The sequence below is a fragment of the Sceloporus undulatus genome, chromosome 4 (genome assembly GCF_019175285.1).
Source record: "Sceloporus undulatus isolate JIND9_A2432 ecotype Alabama chromosome 4, SceUnd_v1.1, whole genome shotgun sequence".
NCBI classification, from domain to species: domain Eukaryota; kingdom Metazoa; phylum Chordata; class Lepidosauria; order Squamata; family Phrynosomatidae; genus Sceloporus; species Sceloporus undulatus.
This window is the reverse complement of record NC_056525.1, coordinates 57455540-57481775: the sequence shown is the minus strand read 5'-3', so window position 1 is coordinate 57481775 and position 26236 is coordinate 57455540. Positions and strand designations below refer to the sequence as shown.

The window sequence follows — 26236 nt, the reverse complement described above, 5'->3', positions numbered from 1 at the left end:
TGAAAGTGATAGAAGATATAGATAGATAGATAGATAGATAGATAGATAGATAGATAGATAGATAGATACGCACCTCCTTGTCCTGTATTTTGCAAGAAGCTTTTTAAAACATTACTGGTCCAATGATATATCTTTATACTTGAAGATCTTATCTAGGATCTTCATAGCTACCCTTCCAACTCTTATTTTTCTGATTTCTTGACAACAGTCCCCGTTTTGATTTATGAATGAGCCAAGCTATAGAAGTCTTTGATATTTTGACATCTTAATCATCCATTCTAAAATAGTACAGATTCATTTTCAGTCATTATTTTTGTTTTCATAATGTTCAGTTGTAACCCCTCTCTTGCATTGTCTTCCTTGACTTTCCTTAATACAGTACCAGGAATAAATTGTTAAGTAGGGTGGATAGTGGAATTAGAAGCTGATGGAAAAAGCAGATCTACTAGCTCCAGAACTGTTTGGGACCTGACATGGCAGGTTTTTCTGACAATAGAGATGGCTTTCTCTTCTGTGTTCTTGGTGCCTCAGTGTGCATCACTACAACAACAAAAAAGTCTTATACTGTGTGACAGTGGGTTACACCAGTGTATGTCAATGAAGAGATTCAGGTCAGTGTGTCATACTTTTGGACTACAATCCTCTCAGCTCCCATCAGCTTGAATTTGCCATTAAAAGCAGTAATACCCTCTCTTTGAGTCTTTTTTATGAGCAGAGGTTGAGTAATTTGAGATATCCCACCTGTCTTTTGCAAGCTTTTGTTGCTTAGGTTTGTTCATAACTTGAAGTTGAAGTTCTTTTTTAGACTAAAGTGTAACAGTCTAATTTAAGGAACGAACTGGCAAAATGCTGGATTATTGTATGTTCTACATGAATAACATTCAGAACACAAGTTAATTATAGCTTTATGAGACAGAAGTTTCTGCTGTAATTTAGAGACTCATTTCAGATGAGCTCTAGGATCTAAAATTACTGCTTTAGCTGACTGTACAAATGTTGCTCTGTGTTCATTTTGTTATTGCCCTGATGCCAAGTCATTTGAAAGAGAAAGGATACCACCTTAGCCTCGCCACTAATTAAAGTTGGGGTTTCTGTTTTGTTTGGGTACCTTTATATCCTTAGCTTTACATTAATTCACTTGAGGGCTGTAAATTTTGATAACTTAGCCATGACTGCACAGACTTTAGACTTGTAAGATTACTCTGTTTTTTCACTAGATCTCCAAGGTCCACCAACCATAGTCAGATGCAGCATAGTGGCTCAAGAAAGCAGACAGAGATTTTCCCCTGTGTGTATGGTCAACCTAGGAATTTGTTTTCAGCACCAGAAACTCCTACACTGTCTCTTGCATGTTTGGTTATTGGCAGTAGCCGAGTTTTGGATTTACTTTCTGCCCATCCCTTGCTTAGTCAGTTTTGAACTAAAATATCAGGAAGCCATTGAGAAAGAGCCAGTTCTCTTTGGAGAGCTTGAGGTATGGCTTAGTGATGTAGAGGGAGAATTTCCCAATGTTTAATTTTTGTTCATAACAAAGAGGATTGTAATGAAAAGATTCATTAGTAACCATGAGCGGACACCAATACAATACAAGCTAGATAGTTTTAAAGTAATTTTTCCTAGGAATTGTGCATAGGCTTAAAAGCACTTTTCACCAGTTATTTCACTTCAAAATGCTAACATGAAGCTGAGACATTAAAAACTTTAATGACTTATATATTTAACAAATATGGGTTAAAGGAGCCTTCTAAATTAGATCATGCTTTATTTAGAGCATTTTATCCCCTGGAAAACTGCAGATTTTTCTGAGAAACACACAGTACCTGGTGTGGTAAGTGCCATGCAAAATGTTGGTGAAGAAGAAGAGGAAGAGAAAGATGACATTATGGATTCCTCAATTACCAGCTTGACCATTTAGGGCCTAAATAGATGGGCAGGATATCACGGGGTAACCTGCCTACGATTTCCACCAAGGTTAGTACCTAGGCCAGTGCAGCAATGGAAGGATGTTTACATGCCTGCCTACCACAGTGCATGTATCCACTACTGTTGTGTGTCCCTCATCTGCTGCCACAATCGTGTCTGTCCCAAATGCCCCTGCCATGGCTTAAGGGTGGAAACGGGGTGCCTAATTGAACCCACGTGGCCAGGCACCCCCTTCTGACATCAGAGGCTGCAGTGAGGGCTTTTGGGACGGATGCAACAGCAGGTAAGGGGCATACAGGGCCATTGGTCTGCCAGCTGTTGCTGTGGAGTTTCCTGAAAACTCGGTGGCAAACAGCTGAACTGGATCAGCATAAGGGCCTTCTGGACCGCGATCAGTCTGGGACTGCCAGATAGGCATCCAGATTGGCTCATCCTGGCCTGTATTGTCTGAATAGGAAGACATGAAGTTGGGGGAAACGCAGGTCTTTTGGCCCTTGAATACAGCCCTTTGATTGTCTCTTGTGTCAGAAAGGCACAAAACTCACTTTTGTCAACCTTTCCCAGAGTCAAGAGTGCCAGTGAATTTGGTCCATAAAGCTGAGAGAAATGGCTCTATTTCTTTTTTAGTATTCTGAAGAAGGGTTAGATATGGAATGTTTTGTGTCTTTAGTTAGTTTTGCATGTAAAATTGTTTAGCATTTTGGATTAGAATTTTTTTTTAAAATGAAAGCATCTTGGAAGTCCTGTGCTGTGATAAGGTGGATTGGTGCCAAGGAAATCTTGGCTTTCCTCCCAGAACTCTTTGGTTTTTGTTTTTTTTTTAAAAATTCCGTTAGGACACAATAGACTAGGGCTCCCTTTTGGTTGCTCATAATAGAATGCAATATGCATTTGTCACTTGCCAAACCCCTTTAGCTCAGAAAGGATATTTAAAATATTTTTTATAAATATGTGTAATAAAAGAAATTATGCTTTAGTGGTTGATTCTGCGTGTGTTTTCTCAGACCAGAAAGGAGTACATACAAGCTGTGTGCTCATGATATCACCAGAGTCTGCTGTTACTTGGTTTGGAATATGAATTCATGCATGCATATATTAAGGACTCTTGTGTCTTGAAAGGGAGCTTCCATTCCACACCCTACATCATCCTGGCTAAGATTGCAACGTGAAGAGGGGAATACCTCCCTTTTACTTCACATGACAGTGCCAGCAAAAAAGGAAGTCTTTCTCTTCTTGATATTGCTATGGCAGTGGATCTGGGACCTCTCCATGGACACCCCCTTGTCGTGGGGGAGAGGCTTGTGCACCCTAATGTTGTTGTGAGCTATGCTGGCGGTGGTATAATAGACACCGGCAGGGCCTCCCATGCCAGACAGGTCACAACCGAAGGGTCTGACCAAGAGCGCCAAAGGGCAGGATGGGCTCTCTAGCCTTATGGCAGCCATCCTAGGAGAAGGAAAACTCTAATCCCAAACCTGGGCATATGGTGCTCGTCTAACCTTGTAAGGTCAACCATCTAAGACAGGGTTAGGCAACCTTTTTGAGCCGGGGGCCGGGTTGCTGTCCCTCAGACAACTGGGGGGCCGAAGCCAATAAATATTTTTTTAAAAAATTAATTAAATAAATAAACTGGGACAAATGTAGGAAAAAATTTCAAATGGAGGACACTTTTTTTTACAAAATGGATGACACGCAAAAAATTTTGCTGATTTTTTAAAAAAAGTTAATATAAATGCATGTTTCGGAGGCTTGTATAGACAATTGCCCCCCTTGCCTGCCGCTTGTCTCCCCTTGCCCGCCTCCTCCTGATAGGCCAAAGGCCCCCACGCCCTCACGTGAGAGGCCAAAGGCTCCGGCGGCAATCGGCGGCAGGACCGGGCGGGGGCCGGTCCCAAGGCCTTGCCGGGCTGCATCCGGCCCACGGGCCGCAGGTTGCCTACCACTGATCTAAGAGGAGGAAACTCTAATCAAACCTACGACCTGAGGACCTCGCTGCTACCTACCGTCCATGCTTGTCAAGGCCTCAGCAGACGAACCTCTGGTTTAAAGGGTGAAGCCAGTTCTGTGCACGTTGCGCTCCACCCAAAAAATCCATTGCACAGGCTCGAAGGATACATCGAATCTCCGAAAAAGCCCTATAGCGATAGGCGAGGGACGAAACGGAAGGTGTAAAGATGCACTGGAAGCCGCAGACCCAACCCTGCGTACAGGCGGTTCAGGACTTTGGTCGCTTGAGACTGACCGGGGATGACAGTCTTGTTCGGCAGCATCCTGAATGACCAAGCAGCCTTTTTTAAGGAGAGCACTGCTTGCTCCATATGGAGAGGGGCCTAGAAAAGGTGGCCTAAAGAAAGCTCATGGCCAATGGGCATCTTCTGCTGCAGTCAAAGACAAAGGCACACACCAGCCTCCAAAGGTGCAAACAGACTATGCTGGAACATCAGAACCATGCAAGATTCTGCAGATAGTGGGCGTCCTGAGCATCGTTCTGCCCTAATAGCCCATGAACTGTCATGACTTAAAATCAACATCGCTGTTCTTAGTGAAGTTCGTCTCCACGAGGAATGCAGCCTTAAAGAACACGGTGACGGCTACACACTCTACTGGTCTGGCAAACCCAAAACTGAAAAACATCTTTCAGGTGTAGGCTTCATGATCAAAAACTCCATTGCCTCCAAACTCGAAACCTTGCCAACAGGACACTGTGATCGCATTATCTCCTTACGCCTCCCACATGTTGTTCTCTTCAGTATATATGCCCCAACTATGCAAGCCGACCCTGCAGAGAAAGACAAATTCTACTCAGACCTACGCCACCTTATACAAAAAGACCCTGCAGAAGACAAAATCATTATCCTTGGTGATTTCAATGCTAGAGTAGGAAAGAACTTCGAAGTCTGGAAAGGTGTTTTAGGCAAGCATGGTGTTGGAAACTGTAATGGTAACGGACACCTCCTGCTAGAGTTTTGTGCAGAACGGCAGCTGACTATTACAAACACCATCTTTCAGTAGAAAGATAGCCTGAAGACAACCTGGATGCATCCCTGATCCAAACACTGGCACCTCATTGACTATATCCTACTGCGCCAGAGAAATATTCGCGATGTCCGTCATACCCGAGTGATGCCCAGTGCAGAATGTCAAACAGATCATCACCTTGTAAGATGCAAACTAAATTTTCATTTTCAGTTCAAACCTAAGAGGGGTGGCATCCTAAAGAGGGGACTCCAAGTCAACAATCTTCAACAAGCTGCCATGAGAGACAACTTCCAAGCAAATCTGCAAACAAACCTTGAAGACCATCCTGTAGACTCTTCTCCTACGGTGCTTTGGCAACATATCAAAAACAGCATCCTGCAATCTGCGGAAGAATCCTTAGGGTTCTCCCTCAAGAAAAATCAAGACTGGTTTGATGAAAACAACCAAGAGATCCTGGAGCTGTTGGCAAAGAAGAGAACTGCTCACCAGGCATACCTCGCCCAGCCATCATGGCATGTAAAAAAAGCAGTCTTTTTGCCTTGCATGTAGTCAACTCCAACAAAAACTCAGAGACATTCAGAACAAGTGGTGGATCAATTTAGCAGAAAAGACAACGTTGTGCAGATCTGGGTGATTCCAAAGGATTTTATGAGGCTCTTAAAGCAGTGTTTGGACCTACATATCAGATCCAAAGCTCCCTATACAGTACAGATGGTCAAACACTAATCACAGATAAAGCTTCCATTCTGAACCAATGGGCTGAACATTTCCAAAGCCTCTTTAGTGCCAACCAAATAGTCTCAGCTATTCAACATATGACACAACAACCGATGAAGAAGGAATTGGACATAGCTCCCACTTTGGAAGAAACTGTTAAGGCCATACAGCAGATGAAAAATGGCAAGGCTGCCGGGATCGATGGAATTCCACCTCAAGCTTGTGAGTTGCTGGGAAAAGGGTGAACTGCCATCAGATCTCCGAGATGCAGTCATCATCACCCTGTATAAGAAAAAAGGAGCAAAATAGGATTGCTCAAACTATCGAGGTATAACACTGCTTTCCATTGCTGGAAAAATCCTTGCAAGGATACTGCTGAACAGATTAGTCCCTGCTATTGCAGAAGAACTTCTCCCTGAAAGCCAATGTGGCTTCAGAGCTAATAGGAGCACTACAGACATGGTATTTGCTCTTAGACAACTGCAAGAGAAATGTAGAGAGCAGAACAAAGGACTCTATGTAACATTTGTTGACCTCACCAAAGCCTTCGACACTGTGAGTAGAAAAGGACTGTGGCAGATCCTGGAACGACTAGGATGCCCCCCCAAATTCCTCAAAATGATCATCCTACATGAAGGCCAGCAAGGCCAAGTCAGATATGGCGATGCTCTCTCGGAGCCCTTCTAATAACTAATGGTGTGAAACAAGGTTGTGTTCTCGCTCCAACTCTATTTACAATCTTCTTCAGCATGATGCTCCAAAGGGATCTCAAAGAAGAAGACGGCATTTATATATGTTACCGTACTGATGGTAACCTGTTTAACTTAAGCCGCCTGAGGGCCTGCACCAAGACTCTAAACTATCTAGTCCGTGAGCTGCTTTTTGCTGACGATGCTGCCCTCATTGCCCATACGGAAGCAGCTCTGCAGCGCCTAACATCTTGCTTTGCAACAGCTGCAGAGCTCTTTGGACTGGAAGTCAGTCTGAAGAAAACGGAAGTTCTCTAACAGCCGGCACCTCAGGAAGAATACTACCATCCCCACATCACTGTAGGCACATCTGTGCTTAAGTCCGTCCAGCAGTTCACCTACCTGGGAAGCATCATCTCCTCAGATGCCAAGATTGATAAAGAGATCGATCATAGACTGGCAAAGGCATATAGTGCATTCGGAAGCCTTCACAAAAGAGTCTGGAGTAACAAACACTTGAGGCAAAGCACAAAAATCAGTGTGTATAGAGCCATTGTACTGTCTATTCTTCTCTATGGGTCTGAAACATGGGTCACCTATCGCCAGCACCTACGACTCCTTGAACGCTTTCATCAGCGCTGTTTACGCACAATTCTAAATATACACTGGACTGACTATGTGACAAATGTTGCGGTCCTTGAGCAAGCAGGGATCACCAGCATTGAGGCCATGCTATTGAGGATGCAGCTGTGCTGGGCAGGACATGTTTCTAGGATGAAGGACCATCGCCTCCCAAAAATAGTATTCTACGGTGAACTAGCCACAGGTCAGCATAAGAGGGGCGCCCCAATGAAGAGATAGAAAGACTCCCTGAAACAACATCTCAGGCTTGGCCAAATTGATCACCAACAATGGTCCGCCCTGGCTTCACATCGGGAGGCATGGAGACGCACTATCCACGATGCTGCAGCCTTTTTTGAGAGCTCACGGCGAACGAGTCTCGAAGAGAAACGACAACGCAGAAAGAACCACAACCTGGAAACATCACCCAAGGAGACTTTCCGCTTGGCTTTCTGCAACCGAACCTATTTGTCCTGGATTGGCCTTTTTAGTCACCAACGCGCTTGTACAAAGCGCGGGATGAGTCCTTCCTGAATCTTCGTTCGCGAAGCAAAGCCAGAGAGAGAGAGAGAATCTGGGGCCCTGGGCTTTTGAGGTACTGCTGTAGCAGTGTACTAAGTGCTTAGGAATAGGATTGCAGTCAGGTAAGGAGTTTGAGGGGCTTATGGGCCTAGTGTGGCTTGGGGATATTTGAAACCTCTGTCACATTTTAGAAAATAGTACAAGCAGGTTTATTTGCCCACATTCTTTCTGTTCTTTCCCCTCTACTCCTGCTTTTCCAACAGCTGAAATTTGCCCTGTTTGCCATCTTTTGAACTCAGATTTAGAAATGTGTGGTTGTTCCTTTGGCTACAGCAAATTTCTTCTAATCACTTGATCTGTTGTGGAATTGACAAATTTACTTAATTTCCTATTCTATATAAACTGACGATGATGATAATGATGATGATGATATAACAACAACAACAGTATAATACTACTACTAGTAGTAATGCTTGTTCTCCAGTCTTGTGAATATAGCAGATGCCCTAAATCCATGTGGAAATGCTAGATATAAAATAGTACAACATCTTCCCTCTTTATGAGAATGATTAAACCAGATGCCGAATTGTATGAGCAGTGTTAAGGAGATTAAAGTGGAGATAAGAGGTATGAAAAAGAAGAGATGAAAAGGCAAATCATGAGGACCCCTGCAATTCTGTTCCTGCACAACAGACAGTGCAAAGGTATTTAATTTCTCTTCAGATTCCTGAGATTATTGTTAACATTCTCACAACAGCAGTCTTTTTCTCTCCCCCCCCCCCCCCGTGTGTGTGTGTGTGTGTGTGTGTGTGAAGGTTCAGGAATAAGCACATCTGGCTGGTAAAGGACTACTGAATTAAAAGAGGAAGAAGAAAGTTCATTATCTAAATGTATGAAATATTCGCAGGATGTAGTGTGATTATGATTTGGGTCTTGTTTATAGGACAGTTGACATTTTTCTACAGTTGCATCTAGTTGAGGTTTTCTTTGATGGAACTAGGCTGTTGATTTGCTAAAACATAGCTTTTCAAAGATAATCAGGCATAAAGTTGCTGCAACATTTTTTGCCATGTAAGGCAGCCTTTATAAACCTTGGCTTGACAAAGCCTGCTAGGTCCAGTATCATCAAAAATCCACCAAATATTTTGGGTCAACCAAAATGCACAATATACATGGTGCAAGCTTTTGAAGCTCCACTGGCTTATTCATCAGGAGAGATATTACAAAACATACAAGAGAATACAATTGAAGATGCTAGTCATATGCCTGCATTTTGCTATTTTTGTTAGAACAAAACAAAAGGGTTTTGAGGCCACCACACGCAGGAAGTCTGTTTGACAAGCTCCTTTTTATGAGCTTTCTTGGGTGCAAATTAAATTGTGATAAAATATGTAAATTGCTTAAGCTGTAGCGTGTCTAAGAAGATACTGTATGTTTAATTAAAACCTGTGATTAAAAAGGATGCAGGATTAAATAGGAGGAGATCTGCCTCAGCAAAGGCGTGCACCGATGTCAAAACACCATTACTACATGCTGTCTCAACTTTTTCCAAACTGGATTAGTAGCTACCATGGACAGGGTGTTACTCACCTACAGTGTTTGTTGTTGGACTGTTAGCCTGGTGAGATCTCGATAGAGGCATCCATTATTAGAACCTGTGCCAATCCATTAGGGGTTCTCAAATTGTTTCTCCCTTTCATGTGATTCTGGCTCTCCTTTGAGGGATGATTGCATTAATGGTACAGGCTGTATCGGTAGTCCTCCACATAGGGGTGCTGGTTCATACATTTGAATCCTCTGCCAGATATTTCCGCTGGGCCAAAAGCAACCTCATAAATGCCTTCAGGTGTCTGCATGGGGGCTTTTATATGTATGAATGAACAAGAACTTTGTTCTCCACATGTAGGCTGCAAATTAAAGTACTGTTCAAAGGGAATGTAGGCTTTCTTCCCTCCTATCTACATCAGTATTGTTATAAATTGTAGGCAAGCCAACATTTCTATGAATTGTAGCACAAAGGAAAATATAGTACATGTCTGATCTGGCACTGAGTTTGCTCTTTGGATTTAATGTTGGCTTACTAAATTATAATTAGCAGCACTAATAAATGAAAGAGTTGGCATTATGCCTGGTTTGACTTTTGTGGACACAGACCTGGTTAACTTGCTGCTTCTTCTTAACCTCGGCTTGAGTGAGTGTGTCCCTTTCATGGATCTTCAAAGTACAGTCATAGCAAGAATCCATTCTGAACTAAGTACTGAAGTAATTAGTGCTTCATGAATTCACTTATTGCAGTCTAAGGCTAATGCTGTCTTAGAATATTGATGAGGACTTGCTTTGGATTGACAAGAGATCTTAAGGCAGTTAAAATATGGAGCGAGAAGAATTTCCCTTTCTAATTTACTGACGAGGAGGGTGTCATGATGATTTGCAATGATTCTTGCACAGGTTCACAGATGTTTTTACTATTCAGCACTGAATGTAGTAAAGACAGGAAAATAGAAACATAGTCCCACTAAATCAACTGTAGAATGGTGAATTGGCATGTAAGTAAATACTGCTGATTCAATGAGTTGACTCATTGGGACTACCAATAAGATTCAGGCAGATATTTCTTTATAGGTCTGAGAAAATCACCTCAACCTCTGGAACTTTTTGACTTTTTAAAAAAATCTTCAATTTTCTTATTCCTACTAAGGTACCATGAACAAATAAACAGATAAACATACACAAGGCTTCTTAGTACCTGTAGGGTTCATTAGAAGCATGGTGTTCAGTATGCTGTAGGAATGTTTTTTTTCCCCCTTCAAATTATGTTGGTTTTATCTTGCCCTTTTGTGCAGCCAGGCTGTTGACCATATATTCTAGCCATTTCTCTGTGGCTTATATTTTTGTAACCTTTTTGCTGTTAGACTGTAACGTACCATTTCCACATTAGCCCTCTGTGTGTGTCATGCTGTAACTTCTAGATTATAAAAAAAGGATTCGGAAATTCAAAATTAAATGGAGGGATCAGTGTGGGTTGAGCATTAGATACTGACTCTGAAGACCTGGATTTGAATCTGTGCTCAGCCATGGAAACCTGCTGAGTGACCTTGAGAAAGTCACGCTCTCATAGCCTCTGAGGAAGGCTGTGGCAAATATACTCTGAAAAAATCGTGCCAAGAAAACCCCGTGATTGGTTCACCTTAGGGTTGCCATAAGTCGTAAATGACTTCAAGACACACAATGGTAATAGTTTAGGAGCTACAAATTCCATGAGCTTATGTATCACACTGGCAGTGCCTTTTTTCTGTGAGTTGTGCTGTCATGTACTCACTGCTGCAGGTGTGCTGGAGAAAATAGAAGTGGGAAGATTTTCTGGAATTTTTTTCAATTCTCTGAATAATGTTATCTGATTCGGTGTGTTTGAATTAAGTATTATATTCAAAAACATTAAAAGCTTTATGCAGAAATCACTTTGATTGAATAGCTGGAATAATGTAAAGAGAATAGCATATATGGTCTTTGCATCAATTAGCGATTCCCTTTCAAATTGAAAAAAAATATCTGTAGTAGTAGTTGAACATTCTATTTCACTAAAGGCTTGATTGCTGCAGTTGCAGTATAACAACCCAGACAACTACACACACACACACACACACACACACTTACATTATCTGCCAGCTGCGCCCTTTCCTGTAAGTAAAGGACCTAGAAACTGTTGTATATTCACTGGTAACCTTACCACTTGATTTCTGTAATGCGCTCTACATGGGGCTACCCTTGTGCCTAGTCCGGAAACTTCACCTAGTGCAAAATATGGCAGCCAAGCTGGTCGCCGGAAAACTAGGAGTGACTGAATAACACCTGTCCTAAAATCTCTTCACTGGTGGCCTATTAGTTTCTGGGCACAGTACAAGGTGTTCGTTATCAGCTTTAAAGCCTTACATGGCTTGGGTCCAACCTATTTGAGGGCTCGCCTGCTCCCATATAATCTGCCCCACACACTCAGGTCATCTGGGAAGACTCTATTACAGCCTTTAAAAACCAGACTAACTGCTACCTCCCAGAGGGCCTTCTCTGTAATTGCTCCCAAACTATGGAATGGCCTGCCGGACAAGATCTGTCAAATTGCCAGCTTAGACAGCTTTAAAAAAGCTGTCAAGACGGATCTCTTCTGGCAGGCCTTTCCTGAATAAAGGTGCCCGGCCACAGAATGATTGCCCCTCACATTGTGTATTAGCCCACCACTCTGTCCTCGCTATATTTTTTCTTTTTATTGTGTTATTAATAGATATTTTAATCTCCTATTTTAATTGTATCATGTTTAATCCTGTTTTAAGGGGGGGGAATTTGGGACAATGCTGAATGTGGATATTTTAATGTGTTGTGAGCCGCTTTGATTGTCTTGTCACAGAAAAACGGGATAAAAATAAGTTTTATTATTTATTATTATTTATAGTATGTGTCTATGTGTATGTGTTAATAAATGTGTATTCATTGTTAATGTGTGTGTGTATATGTTTAATTTTTTTAAAAAATTTATATTTATACATTTTAATATGATCGTACTGTTTTTAAATTGTATTGTGTTAAATTTGCTGTTTGCCACCTTATTCCCTATATTGGGAGAAACATGGGATATAGGTTAATAATAATAATATCGCTATGTAGATGTAGATGTAGATATAAATACACAATAGAATATATATATCATATCTAACCAGATCCAGTGTGTGTGTGTGCATCTGTATGTATAGTATGGAAAATCTTGCACCAAAAATACATGGAAAGGGGGGGGGGGGGGGGAGGCACAAGGAGACAGGGACAAAGACAGTGTGCACTGGAATTTCCCCCCAGAAAGTTTTGGAAAAATTTTCACAGAAATTTCTATCCCTCATCTCTGAATACAAGTAACCTGCTGTATGTTCTCGCCAAAGGCTGAAAAGCCTTCCTGCTTATATCAGCATTGGTACAACAAGAAGACATTGTATATCCTCAGAAAAGCCTGAGTTTCAGGAAACTCTAGCATTCTTGACTTCATTTTCTTTGCAGACAGGAAAAAAACGTGGCAAAAATTATCCATGAGCAAAATTGCACTTCTGTAGCTCAGCCTTCCAGATGGGTACTTGAGTCTTCAATGAACTATTGTTCCTCATTGCCAGAAATCCAATCAGCTGTTACTTTCCCTCTTATTGAAAGCATAGTGTTGATTTATTGCAAAATACTAGTACTGATGTAGCAGATACATGCAAAATTACAATGGGTCACCAATATGATTTAGTGTTTCCCCCTGGCTTATGTAGCATGTGAAGTATAGCATAAGATAAATTGTTGTTTGAATAATCAGCCCCTAACATGCTTGTAGTGATTCAGACCAGAGCTTGGAAAAGTTACTTTTTTGTACTACACTTCCCATAACCCTAGCCATCAGGGCTGGGGCATTCTGAAGTTTGTACCCTAATACTCAAGTTCTTACTTGAGTTTCTCAAGAAAAGGGATGGTGGAATGAACAGAAAGAGAAGCCTGGAGAGTGGTAGAAGAGGGAGGAAAAGATATGTATGGTAAGATTTAAAATTTCCCATGGAGAAATTTCAGGTTGAATGTGGGTCTTGGGTCTATGGATGGGGAAGACTAATGGTTTATACTATTCATATGCTGAAAAGGACATGATGATTTCATGCAGTTGTATACTAATGTTTGTGCTTCTGAACAGTTTTTCATAATGTAGATGAGAAGATGAATTTACAGTATGGAACAGCACATCTGTTGCAATGGATTTTTCATGCGTCCAAAACACAGACTGCTGTAACTGCCCTGGCTCAATGCTAGGGAATTCTAGGAACTTTAGTTTTGTGAGACATTTAGTCTTCTCTATCAGAGCCCTGGGGCCACAATAAGCTATACGTCAGAAACAACTTGAAGGCACACCACCACCATCACCTCAACAATACCCAGTTCAGAAATCTCCTCGCCACATTATCTTTTCAGCCTAGCCTTTCATAAAAGTTAAAATTTGGGCCTCAGAATATCTGTGTGTAATGTGGGTTCCCTTCCTAAGGTCAAGCTGGCTGAATACACTCTCATTCAGTGACTGTTTAGAGGCAGAATTTTTATCTTCTCTGTGTATTTTTTCTAGTGCCATAAAGAATGGATTTTTTCCCTCATCTCTGATGGGCTTTTTTTGTCCTTGAATGAGAACTAAACACACTGGTGCCTTCCCCCCCCCCCTGTTTTTTTGTTTTTTACTGGATTTTTTGCAATCCTCCAATGCTTCTGGAGGAAGAAATCTTCCTGAATAAACTATATTCTATGTTTCCTGTGCAAAATGGGGGGGGGGGGCTCTGCTCAAAATCCTTTTTTGCACAAATGAAATTTTCAGAAAAAATGTTGTGGAATGTTACAAATCATTAAAAATGTGCACAGACTGTAATGATTGCACAGCAGAAAGAATAAAATGTGAGAATAAAATAAATAAATAAAATAAAGGAAATTGGCAGCCCTAGTGTTTTTAAATGGGCCATTTTAGAAGTAAAATAATTGAGGAATGCCTCTCACTCTGGAAGACACAATCCCTTTGAATTTTGTGCAAATGATCCACAATCATACACAAAGAAAGAAGTGCACTGAATACTAAGCGTTGCATTTACTAGTTTATGTTGTTCAGCAATTATAGCATATAACATGTTGGGTATCTGAGCATCCATGAAGGAAACTATATACAGTAGTTTGATAATACAGTATTAATGAGCCTTAGGGAGGGGTTGGTGTGCTCCTTCATGGATTTGGGACTAACAGTAGCCACAGGTAATACAATAAGAATTTCATTGTAATAATTGCCTTAAGCCTCTTTAAGTACCATGTGCTGACAAGAAGTAGGGAACTGATTAATTAAGGTGTTATGGTTGCTAGATTTGATGCTATTTGAAGCATCAACTTTAGTTTTTCCAAGGGTCAGAAATATACCTGCATATCCCTAAAGACAGTTGTAAGCACTGGAAAATCTACAGAAAACATTTGGCAGTCTGTTCGTTTTTAAATCCTGTATTAACAGGACTAACACACACTCTGTGCAGACAAAGGGCATCAGCTTGCAAATTTTGCTTAAAGGCAACCTTTTCATGAAAAATGAAACTGTCTTTCCTATGACCTTTCCCAATTGAAAATGAAGATCTGTTGTACCTTCCAGTGGAAAAGTATTCTCAATTTGATGTGCCTCATTTAATTGCAGTGGCGCAGCTGGAAAACCAGTGTCTAATTGAATAGTCCCAAATTGGTGTCTTCTGGGAATGCCTGGCATGATCACTGCTTTGGTTTTGCCCTAGGAATAGCCTGCAAAGGAATTTGATGGAGAGTCCCTAGAGGGAACTTGAGCTAACAGCCGGGAATTGCAGTTTTAACCAGCCCTGCGGCCTTATCTAGACAGATTCAGTACATTTTTGGACAGTGACCATTTTTGTTGGGAATGCCAAATGTGTCCTTGACACTGCTGATTGATGGAATCTTTAGCAGTAAAAGACTTCCTTGTAAATAAATTGTATTAGATTCCAGGTTGCTTTTGTTATCCTTTGTCCACTTGTGTCCAAAACACAATTGCCATTATTTTTCTTATCTGTCAGCTCAGTTAATCAACTAGAAGATTTTCCTGAAACTGAGCTTGGTTAAAGCCCAGAGGGAATAAGAGAGGCAAGGGGACCATTTTAACCTTGATGTGTTTACCTTTTACAAATTTAGCTTTGTACTATATATGGTATTCATATTCTTCCCTTCCTCTAAAATGGTGAGAGCAGCATCCATGGAGTCAGCCCATTTTTTCTCAGCCTCCTTGTGAGATAAGATCATTTAATAGGTTTGCGACTTAATGGGTTTCAAACACAGTCTTTCCAGTTTTAAATCCATCACACTATCCACAGTATTGCACCTTTAAACTGTTACTTTTTGCGTTTCATTTACAGAAATTCGAGCCCAGCTTATTGAACAACTGAAATGTCTTGACCAGCAATGTGAGCTTAGAGTCCAGTTGCTTCAGGACCTGCAGGATTTTTTCCGGAAAAAGGCAGAGATCGAGATGGATTATTCCCGGAACTTGGAGAAGCTGGCAGAACGTTTTCTGGCAAAAACAAGGAGCACCAAAGACCAGCAGTTCAAGTAAAGTATTCCTCTATGGGCTAGGGCGTGGGGAGGTGAGCAGTAAAGATGGGAAGGAGTTGGCTTGTTGAAGTGCATATCCAGCATTTTATGAATATTGTGACAAAGTACATGATATATTTTCACTTCACCCTTTGCCTGGGCTGCAGAAGCAAAATAGTCCCACTCTTTGTTTTCAAATTTGATGGGAACACAACATGTGTTGTGTCAGCATATGCGAACTGTGCAATCACACAGCACTTGTGCTCAAATCCTAAAGACTTGCATGATGGAAAGGTGTACCAGCTCCTATGAAATCTGGTATTTGTATATAACTGGTTTCCTCTATTCCAGATGGTGCATTCTAGGAAATTATTTGGGAGTGCAGTGATGTAGTGAAGGATGATAGAAGTTGCAGTCCAACATGCTGTAGCATATTGCTGTTTTAAATTTATTTCAAAGGACCTGACACATGCAAGTGATGTCAGCACATTCCACCTATTAACCATGATTAAACAGTGTCATCTTCTTCTATTCTTATAAAATGCACCACCATCAATAGTGAGAAGTGCTTGGGTAATCTTGTACTGCATGAAGCAGTATGACTTGTTGGTTGTGTTGACTGTGAGATGGATGTGTTATGAATACTGCAAAATCTCTGTGTATGTGTGTTAAATGGAGAATCCTCCACTTTGTATAGTTCAGGCCTCCAAATCCAACAGGGATATATAGAGTAACATCCTGAAGTCTCTGCTGTCTATGCCTGGCAGCCAGTCGGTTTAAAGAAGAGAAAAGAAAAAAGAGATTCTAAGACAGGGGTCGGCAACCTCCGGGCCGGATGCAGCCTGCGGAGGCCTTTAAGCCGGCCCCTGGCTCCTCCTGCCACTGCCGCCGCCGGTTGCAGCTTTTGCCCACTATGGGCGCCGCCATTTTGGGGGGGAAATGGTGGTGAAATATTGCGTGACCTTTCGCCGCCATTTTGGGCAAAAATGGCGGCGCACCAGGGCTCTGACGGCGGCAGCGGGCCTCTGGGAGGCCCGTTGCCGTCGCTGGGGCCCTCCAGGAGGGCTTCCTGCACGGCAGCGTCAGAGGCCCGTTGCCTTCGCTGGGGCCCTTCAGGAGGGCTCTTGCGGAGGCAACGGGCCTTGGCGTCAGGGGCAGGCAAAGACGGGGAGGCCTCCAGTGCTGGTGGTCCCCGCCGGTTTTTTCCTGGCCTCGAAGGGGCCTGGGCCCCATCAGGGGCCAGCAAAGAGGAGGTGGCCTGGCCCCTGGGGGTGGAAGCTCCACCTCCGGGATGGAAGCTCCGCCCCCGGGGTGGGAACTCCGCCCTGGGGTGGAAGCTCCGCCCCCGGAGGGTGGAGGCTCCACCCTCAGCACACAGCCCCTCCCCCTGGGGTGGAAGCTCCACCCCCGGCCCCCCAGTTGTCTGAGGGACAGCAACCCGACCCCCGGCTCAAAAAGGTTGCCTACCCCATTCTAAGATATCTATGACCATGATTCATTCTCGTGTCCCTTGCCAAATAGATGGAGAGGCTGTCTTGAGGACAGTTCTTCTTAAAGGAAAAAGCTGCAAATTATAATGTGAGCCAGACACACTAACCTTCTTCCTTCTTATTTATCTCATAACTAGTGTAGAAAAAATAATCTCAACTTCTCTGGGGTACCATTACCCCATGGTCCAGATGAGTTATATGCTTAATTTTTAAACTGGAAAACAATCTAGTTTCCAATACTGTCCCTGTTACCCCCTCAGGGTTCAGTTTTAATATTTGTTATACACACTTATATGTAGATGGGGAAAGTGTTGTTGTTGTTGTTCCAAATGTATGATTCCTACCTGAAATCTCAGGCTTGCAGCTTGGGTGTTCTCCTGGACACAACTCTGAACCTGGATGTTCAGGTTTCAGGAGTGGCCAGGAGGGCATTTGCCCAGTTTAAACTAGTATGTTAGTAGTGCCTGTTCCTTGAGATTTGGCTACAGTGGCACTTGCCTTGATTACATTATCATTATTATATGTATTTATATCCCACCTGTTTCCCAGTATAGAGACTCAAAGTCTTAAGATCTAGAGGGGAAGACTTTCTCTCAGTCCCACCATCATCACAGGCTTGCTTGGAGAGGGCATGAGAGAGAGCCTTCTCAGTGGCTGCTCCTACCCTCTGGAATGCCCTTCCTGGCAGACAAACCTTTTTGTTTATTCAGCCTTTCAATATGTAATTGTTCTCAGGGAGGCTTCTTATTGAGGTATGTTTATTTATTTTTAGATTTTGTACCCTCTTAAAAATAATTTTATACTTTAAAAAAATTAGATTGTTTTAATTACTTTTAAAATTAGATTGTTAGGTTTTAACTGATTTCTTCTGTTAGCCATCTTGGATTCCACTCTGGGAGAAAAGCAGCATATAAATAAAATAAATAAATGAAATAAACATCTTCCGTTGACCATACCTATGCTTATTTGCATAGGTCGAATTTGAGGTAGGATAATTTTAGGTGGAATGGAATTTTAGGTAGGACGATATCAGTTTTTCATATGGGCAAAGTGCACCCCTCTAGATGGACTAAAACAATATTCCTCACTATTGACTATGGTTGATAGGGCTGATGTAGTCCAAAATCTGGAGGACAACACTTTGTTCATCCCGATATAAGAAATCAGTTTTGGAAACAGAAAAGAAGTGAGTTATACAGTAGGCCCTCTGGATTCACGGACTTGTGTATCCACGGACAGCAAGCCCATGTTGTTCCCAATGGCAGTGCGTGTACATGGTGTGCTGCCATTAGGGACAGAAATTCTGACACCCACATCTTTCCAGCTTTACCCATGGATTCAGTTACCTACGCTCCAGTTCAGAGGTGACCATGGAAGGTGATGTCGGCGTTGTGGGGCCAAAATATTTCCTTCTGTAGCTCCCTTGCTCTTTTTTTTTCCTCAGCAGAAATGCTGCTGCGGCTGCCTCGGGTCTCCTAGCATCGCTCAGCCATCCCCTCCCCTTTTCTCTTCAGCAACGTCAAGCCGCCTCCTTGTCCGGCCTGGTCAAAAGGAGGGGGCAGCTGGGTGATGCCAGGAGCCCCAAGGCAGCTGCAATGGCGCTTCTGCTGAGAGAAAAAAGAGAGTGAGGGAGTTTCAGAGGGAGATGTTTTGGCCCTACAATGCTGATGCCACCTTCCATGTCCACCTCTGGACCACAGGTTAGGCAACCTTATCCCTGGGTAAAGTTGGAAAGATGTGGGTGCCAAAATCTCTGTCCCTAATGGTGGTGCAGCTGTGGCCTTGCACCGCCATTGGGGGAAATGGAACTTGAGCATTTGCAGGTTTGAGTATCTGTGGTGGGTTCCGAAACGGATCCCCTGCAGATACTGAGGGCGGACTGTACATAACTAGAGATTGGTAATGTGAGCACTTGGACTACAGCTCCCAGAATCCCCTGGCCAGTACTGCTACTGATCCCCCTGGCTTAGGGGTTCTCGGAATTATAATATGTGTAATGTGTGACCATAACTTTGTATATAGCCTATGAGAGGCATGCGACTTGGAATATTCTTTGCTACCATCTAAAATTCTTATCAAAATTCTAGGAACTATATCTTCCTTATAATTGGCCAATAAAGGTATCACTGTTTGGTAGATTTGAATTTGCTAAATGGCCAACCCAACTATCCCTGCATATTTTCAAACTTGAAAATATATTAGTGAAAAAATTCTTGAAAGAACAGAAATTCAGAGACACCTAAGAACAGGGGTAGGCAACCTTTTTGAGCCGGGGGCCGGGTTGCTGTCCCTCGGACAACTGGGGGGCCGAAACAGTGGGGTGGAGCTTCCACCCTCCGGGGGCGGGGCCACATGCTGGGGGTGGAGCTTCCACCCTCTGGGGGCAGGGCCACATGCTGGGGGTGGAGCTTCCACCCTCCAGGGGTGGGGCCGCATGCTCCGCCCCTGGAGTGATGATGATGATGATGATGATGATGATGATGATGATGATAATAATAATAATAATAATAATAACGGTTACTAGCATGGAAACTACTAAAATGCAATTCAAAATAGAAGGGAAAAAGCATGCACCACTGTCTCATCTCAGAGAAGCACAAGGAGCAGAAAGGAGTTTTTGCAATGAAACCACCAAGGGAAATAAATAATAATAATAACATTAACAAGTTACTACTAAAATGCAATTCAGAATAGAAGGGAAAAAGCATGCTCCACTGTCTCAACCCAGAGAAGCACAAGGAACTGAAAGGAGTTTTTGCAATGAAACCACCATGGGCAAATAAATATAAACGAATAATAACATTAACAATGTTACTAATACATGCAATTCAGAATAGAAGGGAAAAAGCATGCTCCACTGTCTCAACCCAGCAGAAGCACAAGGAACTGAAAGGAGTTTTTGCAATGAAACCACCATGGAATAAATAAATATAATAACATTAACAAGTTACTACTAAATGCAATTCAGAATAGAAGGGAAAAAGCATGCTCACTGTCTCAACCCAGAGAAGCACAAGGAACTGAAAGGAGTTTTTGCAATGAACACCATGGGCCAATAAATAATAAATAATAATAACTACTAAAATGCAATTCAGAATAGAAGGGAAAAAAAGCACCCTAAGGAAGAAAACCAGCTCTCTCTGGCTTGCTCTTGTGGCCGGCTGGCTTCTCCTCCTTCCTCCTCCTCCTTTCCCTGTCTGCTATTATAAGGGGAGGAGGGGCAGGGGCAGGTGGAGCCTGATGCAGGCCTGCTGCAGCCCCTGGAGCCCTGTTGGAGTGCTTGAGGGGCTGCCACCAGGCCTCCTAAGGGCGCCGCCATTTGTTTTTCAAAATGGCGGCCAAAATCTCGCGTGACCTTTGCCATCCTGAGGTCACGCAAGACTTGCCGCCATTTTGAAAAACAAAATGGGCGGTCGGAACGGCGGGAAAACGGAGGAAATCGGCGGCAATCGGCGGCAGGACTGCGCAGGGGCGGCAGGGAGGCCCTTGCGGGCCGCATCCGGCCCGCGGGCGCAGGTTGCCGACCCCTGCCTAAGAATGTTGGATGTGTTTGTGTTAAAACTTTCCTTCTTTGGAGACAAGGTTGTTGGAGATCTCTCAATTAATGTCTATCAAATTCATATCTGGGGCAGAATATATGTGCCACACCAACTGCAGCTGTAGTTTGACATTTGCCAGCCTCATGGGAATGCTGTGTGAAGTATGCAAATGATGTGTAAATTAGCTGGAGCCTTCCGTCTCAGATGAACATCTAGACTGGCTTTCTGATGGACATCTCTGGAACAGAGATAAGATTGCTTGCTATCTGGGGCAGGAGACAAGAAGGAAGACGTTTTGTTTCAACAAATATCGCAACCAATGTGTGAATCTTTTCATGTTCTTGTTGTCAGGGAGTGGCAGAATAGCAGTTTGATGCAAAATAGCCCTTGGGATCAGAATAATTTCAGCTTGGAAATGCCCAGCCTGTTCTGTAAAGAAGGAATCTGTCTGGATATGCCTCCATCTCAATTTTAATTTAATAGTCAACTATTGTGTGATTGAATGATTGTTTTTATTATGCACTTTATTAACTATGTTAGGAATATGGTTGGCTGCAGTGGAAGATACAGCCTTCCTTTTTACTAGATGGCTTTTCTCTGAAAGCCATTAACTTTCACCCTTTGGCTTCCTTTTTATATTGCTTTGATGTGGTGCACTTTTGTTCTCCCTGTAACTGATACTTAATGCAAACCATCCTATTAAAAACATCTCTCGTGCTATTCACCACCAAAGCCTAACCCCCAGCATAGCTAATAAAGACAGCTGTGAGTGTGTGTCCTTTCCATTCTTCTAGACTATTAACTGTGTCTTGAACATTTTTTCCTGTTGCCCTTTTCTAGTGAGAGTGGAGGACTTGGCAAAAAGGTAGACTTCCAGTGTGCTCACAAAGTATGTACCCTCAAAGGAAATAATATTTTTGGTTATTTGCTTGTTTTTCCACATTCAAATAAACTGCTTCTCCAGTGATAAGTACTGTACTGGGATAAGCTTCTATCTAATAATAGTGTCAGTTTCCATAGTTGAAATATTTTCTCTCATATCAGTTATGAAGATGCTTACCTTCTGGTTGGTGGCTCAGTTGTGTTATTTGATATGGATGTTAAGGTAGTTCAACAGGTTTTACGTGATGCTGCAGCTGTGTGTCACTCAGAAGTGCTGGATGAATAATTGAAGCAAAGGGGGTTTTCTCCTATCTGTGAATGTAATTTTGTTTCATTGGCTAAATGTGAGGGTCCTATGTAAAAATAGCTAAGTTTTGAAAACAACAAAATGATCGCACTAGGATCTGCAATAGGATCTACCTCTCTAATTTGAAATCCATAACCTTCTCTATGTGGAAAATTATGTAATTTTCTAGTACTTGTTTTTATCTTCCCTCTATTCCATTTGCACTTAAATATTACCAGCATGGTGTAATGGTTTGGGCATTGGACTAGAACACTGGGAGACCAGGTCAAATCCTGGCTTGGCCATGGAAACCCACTGAGACCTGGGCAAGTCACATTCTTCAGCATCAGGAAGGTGTAATGGCAAACCTCCTTTGAAGAACTTGCCAAGTAAGCCTATGACGGGTTGCCAAAAATCAGAGCAACTTAAGGCATGCAACAACAATTCACAGTGGTCTCTTATTCCTTTGGAAATTTTCCTTGGTGGTTGAAGACGTAAGTCAGTCCGGGCTGTACTTTAGTACTGTACTTCCATTTTGTAGAACTGAAGTGAACAGTTTTGGTGGATCTATGAGTTCTTTATATCCTCATTTATAAGTCTAGAAATTTAGTAAAAAATTGACCTAGAAAACCTGTGTCAATTTATTCATGAGTCAGTGTAAGTACAGTTGTCCCTCCATTTTATCAGACTGGGGTCTATAGAACCTGAAGTTTTTATTCGTGTTTCTTTTATTGATTGTTTTTATTGATTGTATGGTTAGCCTGTGTAGTTGTATCTTTTTTATTGTTATGGCACCATTGTTTTTAACCTTTGTTGTAAGCCGCCCTGATCTTGGGAAGGAGCGGGATATAATAAATTTTATTATTATTATTATTATATTTGCTAGGGTTAGGGCCAAGACCCCTGTGAATATGGAAAAACCGCAATAACAAAAACACTGTTTTACCTGAGAGGACACCTCTCTAGGATCTCTAGGTCCTCCAGTGCAACTCTGTGGTCAATGTCCAACTACACTGATCATAGATGGCACGGAGTAGCTACAAATGGTCTTTCCGTGCACTTTTAGTTAAAGTTGACACAGAGTTGCACTGGAGGACCTAGACAGTCTGAGGAGAACTATTAATCAAATCCGTGAATAACAAACTGCAAATATCAAAGCCGCAAATATGGAGGGAGCTGTACTGTACATTAACACTTATCAAATAAAGGAACTATTCCTTTCTCGTGAGTAGTGATGAAGGTGGAGCTTAGTCCATCGAGGAGAACTAAAAGAGAACTGACCAACTCTTCTCACTTTTCCATTCACTGGTTCTGGCTTTTGAATGCTGGGAAAGAAAGTAGCAGCAGTGGCGCTTGTTTGGTGCTTCCCAATAAAGAAGTACCAAGAGAGTAGTGAGACGGGGTGCTGTGTGCTGCTGTGCTGCTTGCTGCTTCTTCTTTTCTTCTTCTTCTTCTCTTTCTCTTCCACCTTTATTTATAAAGCGCTGTAAATTTACACAGCGCTGTAGGTTTTCCTGAGATGACACTCTACTCAGAGAAGGGGATGGTTTTTTTTTGATAAGAGTTAATAATGTACCTTAACTCTTGCCTTTACATGCTTTTGACACTGTAATTTTCTTAGCCCCACTTTTGTTAGGTTACCTCCCTTACACATCACAGTCATGATTGGGTAGTTCTCACCTCACTCCATCTAGCCTTAAGGATGAACACAAACAGTTGTGCTTGCTGGAATTTGTAAGTTCTTCGCGTCATTTTCCTTGCTTCATCTTTTACATCCTCTGTTATGTGCCCCTAAGTTTTACCCTCAACTTCTCTACACTTTATATGAAAATGCCCAACTTTGGCCCCAATACTGCCCTCAACTTATACATGATTATATACAGTTGTTCTCCCACTTTCCCAGGATTCACTTAAACTGCTGTAGGAAAGCAAGTGGCAATTGCTGTTTTAACTAAAATGGCTAAAACTCCTTTAATGCCTTTTAATTGTTTGCTACTGAAATTTTGCAATGCAATTTGCCATAGAATTTTAGTAGCTAATTGTTAGGGAAAGCTGGGTGCTGCAAAAATTATCTGAGGGCATCCTACAAGTACCTGGAGACTGTATGCTGCCCAGCCTTGTTGTACAAGTTATTTTCACTGTCAATTTTTCTGCTGATGATGGCATCTAATTATGCAGTCCCTTTCCCCCGCCTCCCAATCACTGACACTTATAGATGTTCAGGAAGAATAATCACTCATATAAGTTATCATGCTAGTGGTCCCATGCTTCCAAATTAACTCTCATTCAAGAGGACATCATTTATTTTTGAGGAACTAAAAAAAGCAGATTTAACATCTGTGAATTCAGCTGTGGCAATGCTCTGAGCCTAGCATAAAACCCATGGTAATCTTGCTCTTTAACCACCAGCAGAGCTTCCCAAAAAGCCAGATAATGTTCCATGTTTTGTGATTGAAGTTGCCAAGAGCAAGGAGATATTATTGTGGTAACATTGCTAGCCATTGTAAGCTAATGTGGATGGAGCAGGGAGGAAGTACCTTTAAAGACCTCACTTCATGCCTGATGGTTTAGGGGATAGCAATAGCAGTAGGCAGTGAAGGTTATGTGGCTTTTTCATCTCCTGTCTGTGCAAAGCCTTTGAACTATTCTCATATCCACAATGTTTCATAAACAGCATTGCTTCAGAGTACCTGGTTTATATCTACTGAAGTAGTGGGTTCGGAGTGGGATGGAAGAAAGGAGTGACTGATTACACTACATGCTTCTTCTGTGATGACTGAGGCAGGCAGTGTGTCGTCTTCCTTTGTGCTATTTAGCCTTTGCTCTTTTTGTAAGATAAGTTTGTCATCCTTCTAAGGTCTATGCTTGCAGACATAACTGTTTTTGCACCTGCCATCTGTCCATTACCAGTGGTTTTCCACCTAAATCATCACCACAATCATAGCATATAAATGAGATGTGAATGAAAGTCCTTGTTGTCGGATAAACTAAACCATTAAGATTGCCTAAAGTTGCTGCAGGAAATTAATTCCCAGTCTGTTGACTGCCCTAGTAGCTGCTTCAGCAAGTCACCAGTGATAATGTCAGAACAGATCAGCTGTGCATTTACAGTCATGACCTATCAATGCTTAAATATGTGATGAGATGTAAGAACTGCTATTCCCACTGTCTTTGTGGTCATTGTGTAGAGAAAAATGAGTGTATTATCAAATTAAAACATTGAATCATACCTAGTATATTATTATTACCAGAAATATTTTATGGTAGTGTATGACTCGGAATCTACCAGCAAGTTCCACAGATGTTCAACAAGTGCAAACCAGAGTTGTATCTGGTTATACTATGAGGCAATGTGTGGCCTCAGAATTGAACTCAGTTCCCACTAAACCCTTGCTGTATAGCTAGATGTGAGGGAAAATGGGATTTGCAACCCAGTAACATGGGAGGGATGATACTCACCATCACTGATATCATGCTTTGCTGCAAGGCCTGATAGCAGACTCCTGATATTTCTTCATATCTCTAACGATCCTGAGTGTAACTCATTGGTAAAGCAGGCTATGTAGCATGGAAGAATCTGTGTTACTGTCATGATCCTCTTTTCTATGTAATGTGCTTCCTGTCTCTGTACTTCAGTTGCTGGATGCTTACATGTGAGGGACTTCAACTCTTGAGTTCAGAACAGTGGTTCTTAATCTTTTCTTTACCAGGGACCTTCTTTAAATATCTTTTGTTGTCGACAGACACCAAAACTTAAGATTTAAATCATCATGATCAACAACAACAACAATATCTGGAAACTGAAGCATTAAAATTATACCATCTGTCAAACCTTTCCTCAGAAGCACTGCAGGGGAAACAGAAGACTCCCCCCCCTACTTCTATCCATTTTGAGGCTGAAGTGGATTGAAAGGCCATGTGCAGGGACGGTGGCCTTTGCCTGGCTTGAGGCTGGAGCAAATTGAACTCTGCTCTCTAGAAATGGAAACACAAAGCACTGACCAAAAAGGGACTTATGCAAATAGAAACAAATAACTTTGCTCTCCTTGCAGCCCCTTGCAGCTATAGACTTTGGCCTGTTACAGACAGGCCAAATAAAAGTGCTTCGAGTCACTTTGGAGGTATGGTATTTCAATGATGCATGCGTCCTAGAGTCCAAAGCCACACCAGAGCCACGCTCCGTCCTAAGGACTGGAGTGCAGCTTGGTGTGGCTTTTGGACCCTTAGGACTCATGCATCATTGAAATACCATACCTCCAAGTGACTCGAAGCAGCTTTATTTTGGCCTGTCTGTAACAGGCATTGTTATTCTAGTTCTGTCCTACCCCTCGAATGGATCTGAAAGGAGATCTGAAAGAACTGGGAAACAGAAAAGAGGCAGAGGGTTGGAGGGTTTCATGTCGGCGGAGGTATCCTGGAGTAAAGTGAGGTGCATATGCAAGGCAGAAAAGAGAGGCAGGGGCTAGGTGGGAAAGG

The 26236-nt window shown here is 42.2% G+C and overlaps 1 protein-coding gene across 1 annotated transcript in view; it reads left to right on the top strand.

Annotated features, from left to right (window-relative positions):
• The window catches only part of SRGAP2 (SLIT-ROBO Rho GTPase activating protein 2), a 266745-nt gene that overhangs the window by 80543 nt on the left and 159966 nt on the right, over positions 1-26236 (top strand). Inside the window, 1 exon segment of the mRNA XM_042463031.1 lies at positions 15389-15581. Coding sequence (XP_042318965.1) covers positions 15389-15581 — 193 coding nt within the window.